We start from the raw sequence: 16,410 nt of genomic DNA, 5'->3' as shown, positions 1-16,410 counted from the left end.
TCTCAGTGCTTGGCCCTGAACTAGAGCTTGCCAGTAAAAACTTTATAAAACTTCAACCAAAAAATCTAAGTTGAAAAGGGGTATATCTCTGTCAAAAATCAAACCAGAGTTGTGGGAATTGTTCATTCTGGTGTAAACTTTGATAGTAAATAACTATTTTATGTTTCAAGTCTATAGCGTTGATGGTTACAAAAATATTTGATGTTATCAAAAAGTTAAAAAATATTCTAAGTTAAAGAGGAGCGTAACTCTGTCAAAATTCTGATCAGAGTTATAGAGATTGTTTCACGTGGTGCAGATTTTGATAGTAAATAACTGTTATAAGTTTCAAGTCAACAGCTTTGATAGTAACAGAGATATTTGATTTTATCAAAAAACTTTACCCAAAAGTTCTAAGTCAAAAAGGGGCATAACTCCATTAAAATTAAAATTAGAGTTAGGGGACTGTTTCTTCTGCTGTAGACTTTGATAGTAAATAAATATTTTAAGATTTAAGTCAATGGGGAACATTAGTCAGTTACTTTCCCTGATTATGTCCAAAAAGTAGTTTGGTCCTTCCTCTGTTTTCATCGTTGGCTTCTTTGTGATTTTCATAAGCCATGCCTGTACTAAATTTCGTTGGATTGGAAAATGATTAAGGACAGGTTTTCTATTAGTGGCTCTGTGCTAAATTTAGGTTTGATTATTCATTTTCATTAAGAAACCAACACATAAATAGCAAATTTATTTTGACTAAACGCAACACCTTAGATAAACGTAATATAACAAAACAGTCTGAGGAATCTAACTGAAAGAGACAAATGTTTCATTTGTTATCCTTGCGCTTTAGTGTACAGCTTCTCAAGGGAAGTAACAAGGTAATGTTTCTCGTAGCTTTGATAGTAACAGAGATATTTGACTAAATCAAAAACTTTAACAAACGGCGACCCCGACGGCGGGGCGAGTGCAATAGCTCTACTTTTTCTTCGAAAAGTCGAGCTAAAAACCTATGATAGCAGCAAGAATTCCGGTGATAGGCACTAGAATCACGGTGACAGCAGTAAAATTCATGGTGATAGACATTAGAAGCTCAGTGAAAGCAGTGAGAACCCCGGTGATAGCAGGTAAAATCCCGGTGATAGCAGTAAGAACAGTGATGATAGGCATAAGAACCTTGGTGATATTCATTGGACTCCAGGTGATTGACATTGCAACCCCTGTAATAGCAGAAAGAACCCACCTTGACAGACATTAGAACCATGCTGATTGTATTAAGTACCTCGGTGATAGGCATAAGAACTCCAGTGATGGCAGTATGAACCTATGTGATAGGCATAAGCAACCTTATGCGTATCATAACATCCCGAGTGATAGACATTACAACCAATGTAATAGCGGGAAGAATCCCCTTTGACAGACCTCCGAACCATGGTGATAGTAGAAAGAACTTTTAAAAGCCCGATGATAGATATTTCAACCCCGGTGACAAGCAACAGAACCCCTATGATAGCAGTAAGAACCTCGGTGAAAGGCTTATTAGAACTCCGGCAATAGCTAAAAGGACCCCGGTTATAGGCATTGCAACCCAAGTGATAAGCATTAGAACCTTGATGACAGACATTAGATCCCTGGCGATAGACATTAGAACCCCGGTGATAGATACTAATACCCCGGTGATGAATATTAATAAAATCTGTAAAAAGTTCCTTTGGAAGCAAAGAATGCAATCAAAAAGAATAATAGCAGACTCAGTTTGATTGAGTCTGTTCATGAGAGGTAATGAAATGTGCAACACCTCTCACGTCCCCTAGCACAGGTTTAAGCGGAATTCTATTACACATGTTGAATTGACTCCATAATCCCGAAGGACCAGAAAATATAACAACACTGAATCCAAGTACGGGGAGTCTTTTTACAGCCGCCACACGGCACTTAATAATTGCTGTTGTGATAGTTAATAAAATCTATAAAAAGATCCTTTGGAAGCAAAGAATGCCACCAAGAAAAATAATAGCAGACTCGGTTTGATTGAGTCTGTTCATGGGAGGTAATGAAATGTGCAACACCTCTCACGTCCCCTAGCACCGGCTTAAGCGGAACTCTATTACACATAAGTTGAATGGACTCCATGATCCCAAAGGACCAGAAAATATAACAACACTGAATCCAAGTACGGGGAGACTTTTTACAGCTGCCACACGGCACTATAAGATTGCTGTTGTGATAGTTAATAAAGTCTGTAAAAAGATCCTTTGGAAGCAAAGAATGCAACCAAGAAGAATAATAGCAGACTCGGTTTGATTGAGTCTGCTCATGAAAACCCCGTTGTTAGATATTAAAACCCTGGTGATAGGCGTTACAACCCCGGTGGTAGCAGTAAGAATCAAAGTGATATGCTTACAACCCCGGTGATAGGCACAACAACAAGTGGTGATAGATATTAGAGCCTTGGACCCGGACCCGATTTTACGGAGATACTTGAGATTGTTAATTGACTTAAGTACGTTAATTTGCTTTAGAAAAATAAAACGTAAGCAAAATAACGTATTTAAGTCAATTAACAAACTGAAGTATTTTATGAAATTTGGGCCTAGTGTTAGTGGTAAGAAATCCTGGTGATAGGCATTACATCCTAGGTAAAAGTAGAAGGAACCCTGATGATAGACATATGATAGACCATGCATAGTTTTCTAATAAATCACTAGGGTTATTACCGGGGTTCTAATGTCTACTAATTACCGGTGTTCTTACTACTATCACCAGGGTTCTTACTCCTAATATTATAGTTATTACGTTTATTACATGTATTACATACATCGGGGTTCTACTACTACTAAAGGGGTTCTAATGACTATCACCGGGTTCTTACTACGATTACCGAGGTTCTAATGCCTATTCACCGGGGTTCTAATGCCTATCACCGGGGTTCTAATATCTATCACCTTGGTTCTTATGTCTATCAGCGGGGTTCTAATTTCTATCACCGTGGTTCTTATGCCTATCAGCGGGGTTCTAATATCAATCCTCTTGGATCTAATTCCTAACATCAGGACTCTTATTACTATCACCTTACTATCATCATTTTACGTAAGAATGACAGAAATCGATTATTTTTCGAGTACTTTTAGCTGTTCCTTGCAAACGAATGATAGAAATAAGAGAAATAAGGCCGTATGATACTTTTTAAATGAAAAGTTGGCATATTCTAAGCATCTGACACGTTTTTCAAATTTGCGTACGGACGGCCTATCTTTTTTCTCTATGGAATTGTCGAAAGACAATCCGTTTATTTATAAACTAGTGTATAACAATTGCAAAAACATGTATAACAAAGGAATATGTTTTCAGAAATATAAAGTGCATAATTATACAACGTTAGTCATTCTTTCATACATGTATTACATGTCTATTATTATCAAAATGAATTATTCAAGGTACGAATAAATTTGTTAAAAATTGGTTGTTTGACGCTGATACCCTCAATATTCTCAAGCTACTTGCTTGCGACAAGTAAATCAAAATATAATGTTCTAATCATATTAAGAAATTTCCTTCTTCAATCACTCAAAAAATAAGTTTTAAATATACAATAGGCTATTATACTAAGTATTATGTAAATACTTTGATATTTTTTTTAGTTCAATTTTATATCCGATAACTAAATATTCTAGATTTTTAAAGGATTTCGAGATATTACATATTTCAAAAACCTCAGCTATCTTTAGCCAAAAATCTGAAAGATAGCTGCAGTTAAGGAAAAAAAAGGTCATAGTCTTCTACATTATTACAGTGGTAACATAAAGGGTTGTCATTAAATTTCCAAGTAAAAAAGATTGAAGTTTATGGCGATAATACAATTGCTAAATTTATACTTAAATTGTTTGATTTTAGTGTCAAAAATAATTTTGTCCAAAACATAATAAAAAGAATCCCACTTAATCATATGTCCAAACCTTTGTTCCCAATAACTATGTAGATATGGGCGTTCGAATATTCTTTTTAGGAAAATATTATATATATCTTTATTTCTAATATCTTTCAACAACTTATTTCCTTCAACAAACAAAATTGATTCTGTTTTAACTCGTGTGTTGCGTGACTCGTGCGAATTTAATGTGTCTTTCCAAGTTTAAGGTATTCACACTGGCCACAGCTTTATCAGAACAAATGGTTCCAACGTTGTTTGAGCGGTGAATTTTACGCAGATCAGATGGCGAAATATGGCCGATACTATAAATTTCCGGTCTTGTAAGTATGATTTAAAAAAAATTTCTCCCCGTTGAATAACGAATCAAATGAAAACGATGGGTGCACCTGAAGCGCAAATGTGTCCATGTTTTAGCACATGTGTCCATTTAGCTGAAATTTGTGCCGTTTATTCAAACACTTCTGTACTGTCCGGTGGGGGAAGGAATTTTTTTTAAGTTTTTGACAATATCGCATCAAATATAGTGTTTATCGGGAACAAATAGTTATTAAAACACTTTTTATGTAAAGGGCTACTTCTTAAAACAAAGCCTGTGTATTTCAAAGGAATTATTAGGGTTTGTTTCTGAAAATCGGCCGAAAACCTAATGCAACGCAGTTTCGAGTGGGTCGCCATGCAACGCAGTCAAGTGGATACCGTTTTGTGTCTTACTTGCGAAGTCTTATCCGTCTTAAAAAGTCAATAAATTTAGATCGTTCTATGTCATTAAAATGATCCCTATGCCATTTCTAATATATTGTACTTTTACACTGTTATGGTCGCTAACATTTAACATATTTTTGCGGATAACAACATGAAAACATATAGCGAGGATGAAGTTCTGTGTCTTACTTTTCGGGCTCTATTTCTCATACAAAAAGTCGTCCATGATGTACGTTAACACCTTCTCTACCATTAATGCACGCTTAATTTCCTGTAAATGTAATAAAAGTTGTTTTCTTTTCCCTTCTAAAATCAAGTTTTCCGTTCAACTAGCATTGAGTATCGCATTATCTGGAACATTTCCGCGTCTCTGGCTGTTCCTTATTTCTGATATTTATCCCCTGTCTTTCCCGAAAGTGAGTAATTTTAGCCCAGGGCACGATGAAGATTGTTCCATTTATATTCACTGAGTTGAGCTATCAAAGAAAGGTCAAGCGTATACTATACAGCCGTCTGCAGAAACGATGTATGTATTGAACACATGTTACTTTTATATTTACCTTTTATTCTTAACCTGAGGGAAATATTGATTAAACAATGGAATATCTGAAGTGATTGTTGTTTTATATGTACGGTAAATGTTTTATGGAAGACAATGATAAAATGACACGATTGGTTAATAAAACAAGACTTAACCAAATGAATAAAGGTCGGCAATAAATCTCCCGCATTCAGTGTACGCAGAATGTGTACTATCAAGCCTGTTTAACTCTTAACCATAAGCTTTACATCCAATAGGGACGATTCAATGTTGGCACTAAATAACACGACTGACAATTTAAAAAGCGCGAAGTACTGTGACTGCCTAACAGTGGTTGCTAACATCCAGGAGCTCAAGGAGGCCTCGAATCGCCTCCGGCCTCCAGAACCTTCAGGCCCGCCGGGGAAGACCCCAGCAGTCCTAGGCCTCCTACCTGAAAAGTTTGATTCTACGCCTGTGCTGTTCGCTTGATCTATAATGACGTTGCCAATTTGATATATAATATGGCGTTATTATTTCAATCTATTCATTCTGAAATCATTTCTTTATGAAATTATATTCAAGATATATTTCCTGTCGGGATGCAGTCATGGCTGAACCACATTTCCTCAAGCAAATTTCACATGGACACTTAACGTCAGTAACTCTGAGGAAATATTCCCAAGTTCATGAAGAGAAAAAGTAGTGCGACAAATGTTCCAAAAGATAATAGGAAAGGGTAGATTTCAGGGGAGCATATTCCGATTAATAATATATACATTTACATAAACTTGAATTAAAATACTTTAATAATAACGAAGATAATATTCAACAGATCAGGTTTCACTTTGTATAGTTGAAGTTAATTTATCAATTTCATGAACTGCAAAGTCATTTATTTTATATAAAGTATTAAAAAGTTCATAACACTACCATGTACTCTCAGAGTCTAATTAAACTTCGTTTTTACTTTGTTCTACTTTTTTGTTTTTAACCCTTAGCCTGCTGGAGGCAAGTGATTCTGCCTTTGCGATCAGGGCAGACCAAGATCAGCGTGCACATCTTTGAAGTCATGGCCTGCACTGTTCGTCTTTTTGGTAAGCACCCCTCTTACCAGTTAATGGTACTGTCCAAATTGAAAGATGGACTAGTTCTTTATAGAAATTTAGCAGGGTAAGGGTTAACGATTAATATCACAAACCTGACATGAAGTAAAACATATTTGTCAAAAGATTTTTATTTTAGCAAATTAATTGTAAAAATCAAATTTTTAATTTCAATGGTTTGTTCAAAGCGCGAAAAATCAGTTTACACATTCTACTCTGAGGCCTATTTGATAAATGTTTCGTTAAAAGTAGTACAATTACATTCAGTGCTAATGTAACTCTTTAATTTTGAATTAAGACTTTAACGCATATTTTAAGTCTAAATATAACCATACACTTAGATAATGACAGTTGTTGGAAGTGCATGCGAGTCTATTAGGATTGTATTAATTTAATCCAACATTCAAATAGTTTTTTGTGTGCGGTCAAGGCTCTTGGTAGATCTACTAACCTTCTATTAGCCCACTGGATGACTCCGTTGCATTGCATTTTCAATTTTGTCGTGCTGGGCTACTTATGAAAGTTCTATATTTTTAAATATCAATTTCAATTTAAGGCCGATCGATGGAATATCAACTAACATAGTTTTATTCATTTTATGATACACGTTAGTGTCAAACTGAGTGTGCTTACGGTGTACTGGTATCCGGTGAAACTTCCATGTTTAGTATAGTTTTCTAGTCCTGATCGTCACATCGTACTTTCACAGTTAGAAGCATTTGTTCTCCATTTTTTCTCAGGCACAATGTCCGATAGAAAGGCTGTAAAAAGAATGTAGACATGCCCGAGGACCAGCAACAGCATGCTGTAGATGAGACTTTGTGGCCGAGAAGTTAATGTCGCTGACTTCAAATCATTAACCCCAAAACTGTGTGGGATCGAAACCTTCCTTAGGGTTAAACATTAGTGCATGTGATGAAGAAATCCTGTTGGCTTCTGGAAGATCTACAGCCCTATCCAAATGACCGCCCGTGAGGAATGATTCCAGGGGTAACTGGGTCTTCCTTCACCAGCAAAAGCCAGGAAGTCGCCCTATGACCCATAAATGTTTTCGTGTGACGTGTGACGTCAAACTCAATAAATAAGTAACAAGGTCTGTATTTGACTCTAATGTGGAGGACAGAGGCATACTGACATCTGTTGAATCGTTATGGGTAACATACAGTGATCCTGGGGAACTCTGAAGGCAAAGCATTGTGCTCTAATACTGGGTGAAACAGGTGACCTTGCTTGCCAAAATGAGCATTCAAAACAAAAATGCCATATACTGGAACTACAAAAAAGAAGTAAAGTTCCAGCAGTACATTTATTCGTTATTTTTCCTCAGCATTCATAGACTTTTTCTCTTTTTCTGTAGTTTGATAACTGGGAATTCTTAAAGAAAGAATGCTTCCGCGTACCTATTAAGGTAATTGTTGGGAAGAGGCAAATGTAATGTTGTGTACGTTATATGCAAAGCATGAACGCAGGTTATTATTTAAATACCAACTTACTAGTCAGGTAAGTATGTGGTTAACAACCTGCGCAAGTGCACTTTCCAGGTTAGCACGCTCAATACTAACCCTATCACAATGATTATGTAATAAAAAGAGCCAAGCGGTAAATATGATACAATCATAGTCTTGGCGTGTTATGATAAAATCATAGTCTTGGCGTGTTTTGGGTCAATATATAGGTAATAATTTTATACTTTTTACAGTTCCTTCAATATTTACATAATTTGTCATATCTTTGAAATGCTGCTTTAAAGTGTTTGTATTTGTTAATGGTCTGTCTCGTGGTTCTGGATGATTATCAGCTCCTATCCAAAAAGCACATTTATACGGTCATATGTGAAATGTACACACAATGAAATATATGCGTTCATTATCCCGGCTATGTACATTATTCTGAAAGAAGCAGCACTTTGCTTGTTTTCTTAGGCTCTGCATTCATATTTAATTGCGACAACATTTATACTAGTATTAGAACCATTGGTTGATTACTTGCACTTTACTTGGCGCCATATAACCTATGCTGTTTTGGTGCGCCGTAATACCCAAATAAATAAATAAATAAATAAATACTTGCACTTTAATTTATCAATACGATATAAGGTAAGGTCAAATAGTATAATACAACATATATTTATGGATTCACCTTTAGAATAGCATCGGCCTTAACATTTTCTATGTCCAACAACTTTTAAAATATTATATTTGCTGTTTAAACAACTGTTCTGTTATTGTATTTCTTAAATAAAACATACGCGCATGTGTTGTAGTCAATTGTTGAAATGCTCATGAGCACTTATTTTCTGATGATACAGTAGCCCGCCTACTTTTCACAAGCGTAGAGTTCCGCTTAAGCCGGTGCTAGGGCTCGTGAGAGGTGTTGCACATTTCATTACCTCTCATGAACACACAATCAAACCGAGTCTGCTATAATTTGTTGCATTCTTTGCTTTCAAAGGATCTTTTTAAAGATTTTATTAACTATCACAATAGCAATCTTTAAGTGCCGTGTGGTCTCCACGTACTTGGATTCAGTGTTATTATATTTTCTGGTCCTTTGGGATCATGGAATCCATACAATAAATGTGTAATAGAGTTCCGCTCAGTCTGGTGCTAGGGGGCGTAAGAGGTGTTTCATTACCTCTCATAAACAGGCTTAATCAAACAGAGTCTGCTATTATTCCGCTTGGTTGCATTCTTTGCTTCAAAAGGATCTTTTTACAGTTTTTATTTTTTCTTTCTTAAAGTTGTCACTAGGTGATATATCCAATGATATTAAAGACAACTTGATGATAAATATTATAAAAAGAAAGAATCGAAAACAGATGTATAGTCCGAAAATGGTAATATTTATCATTTTCTAATAATTGAGGAAAATTATATCATATACCAATTAAATTAAAAATGATAATCAAAGAATACTCCTTGGTTAAATTACCATCAGTACATAAAGTTTTGTTTGGAAACAGCTAACGAACTTACTACATATACTTATTAATACACCCGCACATTCAGGTGAATGAGACGATTTAAGTATATCACCGTATAGAAATAGCGCCATGACAGATAGAACTAATGCACTTATGCAATGCAAGATTTTTACTCATCACCCAAGGAACTATCAGTAAACGGTACAATAAATATGTAAAAATGATATTGTAGGACTCTGCGTTAAAAACCTCCACTCAATACGAAGATACTTTGAAAAGGTGATACTTAAATTGATCAGGTAAGCTTTTGAATAATTTAAACGTTAAATTAGTGCTTTGTATTTAATTGCCTGCCAAGAGATTTATTCAGAACAAACATAGCAGATACTAATTTTATATTAAGAGCGTTTTTCGAACAAAAATGCAAATTTTAAACAAGATTTACTGAAATGCTTTTTATCTTATTTGCAAATTTGTCAGATGCTTAATGTCATTTCTTGTGATGGTTGATATATATAATGTTACATTTTTTCTCCTGCCTCTGACATACGGCATTATTTCTCTTGGTTTTTAATGTACATAAAATATATTGAGATTTCAAGTTCGATTGTGATGTATTTGTTTGAAACAGTAGGTTATATAAACTTAAATAAATTCATTGAGTGCTTAATGCATCTTAGATATTGACTGAAGCCTTTTCTTAAAAGTAATCATGCTATGAAGGCCGAACGCGAAAGTTCAAAAGATTCTCTTGTTTTTAAGCCGAAACTATTTTCAGAGTTTAAATCAATGTGACATTGACGTTTGACCCACTGATCGTCTTGGGCATTACGTTTTATATGTGCACATATATTGAACACAGGCAGTAATCCCTGTAGTTTGACGATTGTATACTAAACCATGGCCAATCATTAGTTAGTTAGCGGACTGAAGCTCTATTAGCGTACTAGCCCACAAAAACAATAGGGGTCATCTTCCGACCGCAGATAATCATGCTACAAAAGTTGATTACTGTAAGCTTTTGTATTCTCTAGTAACTGATCGTAAAGCAGACGATGGGCCGAAAAATCAACAAAGATCAACAATCAGCAAAATATTAAAAGGGCGTTTTTCTTTTTAATTTTATGAAAGAAGGATTTGTATCGAGTTTACGCCTCATGATAATTACCTATAAAAGTTTGTGAACAAGATGAAATTCAAATATTGCAGGTTTGCACTGATGTGTGTAGTTTTTACCAAACGTTAAAGGTTTTACACAAGCATTAAAATGCAATAAAACCAGTATTTGATCAGTTATGTAAAGTAATTTTCAAAAACATTATGAGGACATATTTAGCCCTATATTACATATAAGTTCAAATTTCCATATAAATGAATTAGTAAGTGTGCAAAATGTAATAAGTGATAATTGGAAAGGGTTGGGGTAGCAGTAAGTGTTGGGTGATTTGTTTTACATATATCAAAAGTCCGTATGAGACATGTAAAAAAGGAAGCGTTAGTAGGAGTGGTGGTGTGCGGGATGTGGATGAGAATTACAAAGAAACCACATCAGGGATACCAGCTTGTAGAAACATTTTGAGATATACAGTGACATTGAGAAGCGTGTCATTTAACCTGAACCAGTCTTTGCTCAAAGCGACCTTGACCTTTAAGTAACCTGCCCCTAAACCATTAGATGTCAGCCCCTTTATAAGCTCTATGCTTAAGTGGGTTTGATGATTTTAAGGGTAGTAGTTAAAAAGAGAAAGTTTAACCAGTTATTTAGCTCACTTGTCACGTAGTGACAGGGTGAGCTTTTATGATCGCCCTTCGTCCGTTCGTCCGTCCGTCCACAATTACTTGTGAACACGATAGAGACCACATTTTGCAAGCAATTTTGATCAAACTTGTACAAAACTTGTATTGGCATGATATCTCGGTTCTTTTCGAAAACTGGCCAGATACCATCATGGGTTCTAGAGTTATTGCCCCTTAAAGGGCCAGAATTTGTTATTTCAGCGTGCGTCAACAATTTCATGTCTGCAAGATAGTGGTTTCATTTATGATTTTATTTTAACCAAACTTGCAAACAACTTGTATCACTACAAGATCTTGGTTCCTTTTTTGAACTGGCTAGGTCCCAGTATGGGTTCCAGAGTTATGACCCATGAAAGGGCCAGAATTAGCTATTTTGACCTTGTCTGCATAATAGCAGCTTCATTTAAGACTTGAATTTTACCAAACTTGCACACAACTAGTATCACCATAAGATCTTGATTCCTTTCTTGAACTGTCCAGATTCCATTATGGGTACCAGAGTTATGACCCTTGAAAGGGCCAGAATTAGATATTTTGACCTTGTCTGCACAAGAGCAGCTTCTATTATGATTTCATTTTAACCAAACTTGCACACAACTTGTATCACCATAAGATCTTGGTTCCTGTCTTGAACTGGCCAGATTCCATTATGGGTTCCAGAGTGATGGCCCCTGAAAGGGCCAGAATTAGCTATTTTGACCTTGTCTGCATAATAGCAGCTTCATTTATGATTTGAATTTAATCAAACTTGCACAAAACTTGTGTCACCATAAGATCTTGGTTCTTTTCTTGAACCGGCCAGATCCCATAATGGGTCCCATAATGGGTTCCAGAATTATGGCCCTTGAAAGGGCCAAAATTAGCTATTTTGACCTTGTCTGCACAAGAGCAGCTTCATTTATGATTTGATTTTAAAGGTGCAAAATAAAGACAAATGAATAGACATAAATCTTAAAAAAAGACTACACATTTTGAAATATAGTACTAAACATTACGATAGCCGTGCAATATTCCCTTGAAATCAACACATGTACAGAGAAACAAATGATTGTTTCTGTATTTTCTTAGACTAACATGGGGGGGCATTTTGTCCTACTTTCGTGTTATCGCTTTTCCTGTATTTCCATGATGGTAATTATGCACGACTTGCACGAAAAATATGAGATGTACAAAATTTAAATTTAAAATTGACAGTGACATGTATTAGGCCAAGACGATGTGTTTAATGTCTAAAATCTTATTAAATCAATGTAGCCATGTGTACATAAATAAGTGTATTTAGGTAAATTTCAATCATACTTTGTTTCTGCAGTGTAAGACAGTTACTCATTTATATTCTTAAAATTATACTGAAAAGAGATTATTTGAAAAGGTTTACAGACGAAGTTGCAAAAACACTTTTATTCGGGAAGGACCTGAATTGTCCTTATGAAAACTTGTAGTATAGCTGTATATTACATTTATTATAAGAATGATTGTCATGAAGTTTTTGTGAGTTACAAAATTGTTGAATTTCATGTGCTAAGTTTGTAAAAATGACGTTATCGTTTGGGCATATGATATATTTTGCATCTATTTATAAATTATAGCCTCTTTTCGGAGGATTCTTCCGAACTTGAAGTCCGAAGATGCTCGACGGGTTCATGACTATTTGGTCAGAACCGATGCAGTGGGCCATATTTTCAGTAAATAGGAAGTCTCAGTTACAAACTCTGGTTTTCATATAGTACTCGTTCAGGTTTTAGTAATGGACCTTTAACCAAACTTGCACACAACTTGTATCACCATATGATCTCAATTCCTTTTACTTCACTTCAAGGTCAAGGTCACACTTAGGGGTCTAAGATCATATAACTTTGTTTTGTGTGTATATTGCTCTGCATTTGCGTTGCATTGCAGTGCTATTGATTTTATTTGGCAGATCCTTCTTTTGTTCACTTACAATAATTTTTTTAATTACTTCCCATTTATGTTACTCTAAATAGCTTACTTAGTAACTTTTTTATTATTGGCCACAGGGCAAAGCCGAAACCACTTTTCTGTGGTACAACATGGATGGTACCTCCAATTTCTAGGTGTATTTGACATATCTGTACCTTGTAAGAATTTTATTTTCTTTTTGGTTAAATTTCTTCCATTTGTTGTTCCTGTCCTTTGGACTTAGATTTTTTTCTGAGGACTTAGATTTATTTTTAATTTCTTCCTTTTGTTGTTTCTGTCCTTTGGGCTTCATCAATCAAAATTTTGCTCCTATCCTCCTCTGATGTAATCCTTCGGGCATATATTGCCCCGCTTGGCGGTGCTCTTGTTATGTTATTGTGTGATTGTGATGGTTCTCATTTGTCATTGATTTCATAATTGATCTTGATTATGATTTTTTGACCTTCTTGTCCTTAAGTGCAATAATAACAGGTGAGCGATATAGGGCCATTATGACCCTCTTGTTTTCAATATTTGATCCAGTGGCCTTAACCCTTAGGATTCCTGACCCTCAACTATCAATTGTCTGTCTCCTTCCAGTATCAACCCTCGTATGAAATTTGATTATGATAGGAGCAACAGTTCGAAAGATATAACGAATTGAGAAGCTTCCTATAAAAACTTTAACCTGTAGGCAATGGCGTCGCCAATGCCAGGGCGAGTACAATAGCCTGGTTATTCTTTGAATAGTCGAGCTAAAATGACTTCATCTGAGTGGGTTCTGACTGATAATGATCTGTCAAACTAACTGAGAATAATTTACTATTTGATTGACGACAGAAGGACGCATCGAAGGTTGAAATGACTTAATCATCTTGAAAACATAATGATTTGATTTGATCCCATTAGATTATACACCAGCAACAATGGCTGCAAGTTTAAAATAAAGTCAGTTTACATTTTTGGAATGTCGCCGGCTATTATTTGTTAGCAAAATTGACGTACCGAGTTTTCAGTATAAGTAGTGTTCGAGTTTTGAGGTTAAAATAACTAAAATTTGGAGATAGTATTTTTAATTCTGTTCAGAAACGTTCTATCCTGTTAAAAATTAGTACTTGTATATGCCCACAAAAGATGTTGAATTTGAGATAAAAAGAAAAACGTCCAGCTGTTCGGAAACGATCAACCGACAGTTGAAAATTGATAATAACAATTAAATGTGGAACTCTTTTATGTTGTTTTTTTTTTCTTTAATAAATGCATATATCTCTAATATTACAATATATTGCTATATTGCTATCCTGTAACAGATATAATCATAATAATCATTCCAGGATTAAATTTCACAGGATCTAAAAACAACACTAACTTGTCTTTTGAAAAATGCATCATCCGCCTTGTACTTTAATCTGTCTTTAAATAAGCATTGAATAACCAGCCTATTATAATTTAACACGAAATATAAGTATGCGTGTTGCAATAGGACAGGTACCTAGTGTTTGTGTAATCGTTATTACCGAAAATACCATCTGTCACACTCTTTGAAGGATTTGAAGGAGAAGATTATTGTTATTTTCAGAAAGTTACTGATACATGTATAAGTTATTATGTTTTTATGTCCCCTAACACCCCCAGCCCCCCACACCACGCCCCATGAGTGGTGGCGGTACGTAGATTTGGTCTTGTCCGTGCGTCACTCCGTGAATCCGTTCGTCCGTCCGAAGTTTGTGATGCATCTAGCTCAAAAAGTATTTCATATAAATTGATTCAACTTTGAGTCTTTATCGTGATATGATCTTGCGCTCCTCATATTTTTCGTCTGGCTTCGCCCCCTATTTCCAGATTTATGGCCTCTGATATAGACAAAAATGCACATTTTCGCGTTGTGACGCGCCTAGCTCAAAAAGTCTTTATCGTGACATGAACTTGCGCACCTTCTATTTTTCGTCTGAGGCTATACCCCCGTAAGACAGCAAACATTTGAATAATTGCCCCTTATTTGTGACAAATGTACCAGTGGGGGCATACCATGTGTCCTACAGACACATTCTAGTTTTCTGATATTTTGCCATAACGTAACAGGATGAAAATTAGATGAAAATTAGATATGGTACAATAAATGTTCTAGTAAAATAGGATAAACATTACTAATAATAGAAATCTGATTCTATGTTGATGTAAATGCAATTTATCTATACGGACATTATGTTTTCAATCCCCTTTCAACATGAAAACCTTCCTTTAATTAAATTCCCTTTTTCTGCAGTACATTTTATTACTTATAACTATAATGATAATATTTATCAATCGTCTGTAGCTATCCTAGCATATAAAGATTTGTTCCATCTTTTATTATTATTTCATTGTTATGGATTTTCTATCTAGAACTAGTGCTTGCACAAGAATTTGCATTTTGTAGTACTTTTATGAAGAAAAAAAGATTTATATTCAGCTGTTGTATAGATGTGTCTTAGAGAAAATGTTAATTCCATTTCAACGGTTTGTTCTAATATTTTGTATGTATATAAACAAGAAGACATTTGAAAAGGTCGTCCTTTTCATTTACGTCAATGAAAATTTTGACAGCTCGGAAGATTTCAATGGAAAACATATGTCTTCAGTGTGTTTAATAACAAAACTTCAATTCAGGTATCAAGGAAAAATATATAAAATTAACTATACATAATGACGGTTACTAGAAATGCACTCAAGTCATTGATAAAAAGTAATTTAAACATTCAAATAGATCCTCTCACTGGCTTTGTAAAGACGAATTAGTTGCTTTTTATCAGTTTATTGCACAATTTGAATGTTGAAGAGTGTTGCAACGAAATGAGAATTTCTAATGGCTATTTCCATGTAATAACCTCATATTTTCGTGACTTTTGTATGTCTAATTGATAGTACTGACTGTGAACTAGCCTTTGAACAAAGCTCAGCCTTTCGTAAAAACCTTTACGGTCCTGATTGTTGCATGGAAATTGCTAAAAATGAAAATGAGAACTGGTAGCAATTGCTCACTTCTCTTTCCAGGCACAATGTCCGAAAGAAAGGCTGTAATCAAGGATGTGGACATGGCCGAAGACATGCAACAGGATGCTGTAGACTGCGCTACACAAGCTTTGGAAAAATTTAGCGCAGGACAAGACATTGCGACGTTCATCCAGAAAGAGTTCAACAAAAAGTACAATCCTATCTGGAATTGTGTTGTTGGAAGGTCTTTCGGAAGCAAAGTCATTCACGAAACTAAACATTTTATTATCTCTACTCTACTTGGAGAAGTTAACATTCTCCTATTCAAGTCGGCTTGAATACTATAGTGTAATATTCTATGTAGGCCAAATTGATATATGAATAAAATATAATACATTCAATTTCAAAGGACAAGGTTCACGATTATATGAAATCGACCTACAATATTATTACAAAATTATGAATTAAAAATATCTTAATTATGGCATGTTCTTCGTATTATGTCTTTATCAAAATAAAATGTATAGTAATTTCGATAACTTCTCAGATAGAAAAAGAAGAG

General features: G+C 35.0%; 1 protein-coding gene across 1 annotated transcript; it reads left to right on the top strand.

The window, feature by feature from the left end:
• Positions 1-988: 988 nt before the first annotated feature.
• LOC128547405 (dynein light chain LC6, flagellar outer arm-like) lies at positions 989-16,186 on the top strand. Its single transcript, XM_053520164.1, has 2 exons — positions 989-1,103; positions 15,909-16,186. The coding sequence occupies exons 1-2, from the start codon at positions 989-991 to the stop codon at positions 16,184-16,186; spliced, it is 393 nt and encodes a 130-aa protein (XP_053376139.1).
• The last annotated feature ends 224 nt before the right edge of the window (positions 16,187-16,410 follow it).

The sequence above is a fragment of the Mercenaria mercenaria genome, chromosome 1, assembly GCF_021730395.1.
Source record: "Mercenaria mercenaria strain notata chromosome 1, MADL_Memer_1, whole genome shotgun sequence".
Lineage (NCBI taxonomy): Eukaryota > Metazoa > Mollusca > Bivalvia > Venerida > Veneridae > Mercenaria > Mercenaria mercenaria.
This window is presented reverse-complemented; position numbering and strand designations above follow the sequence as displayed.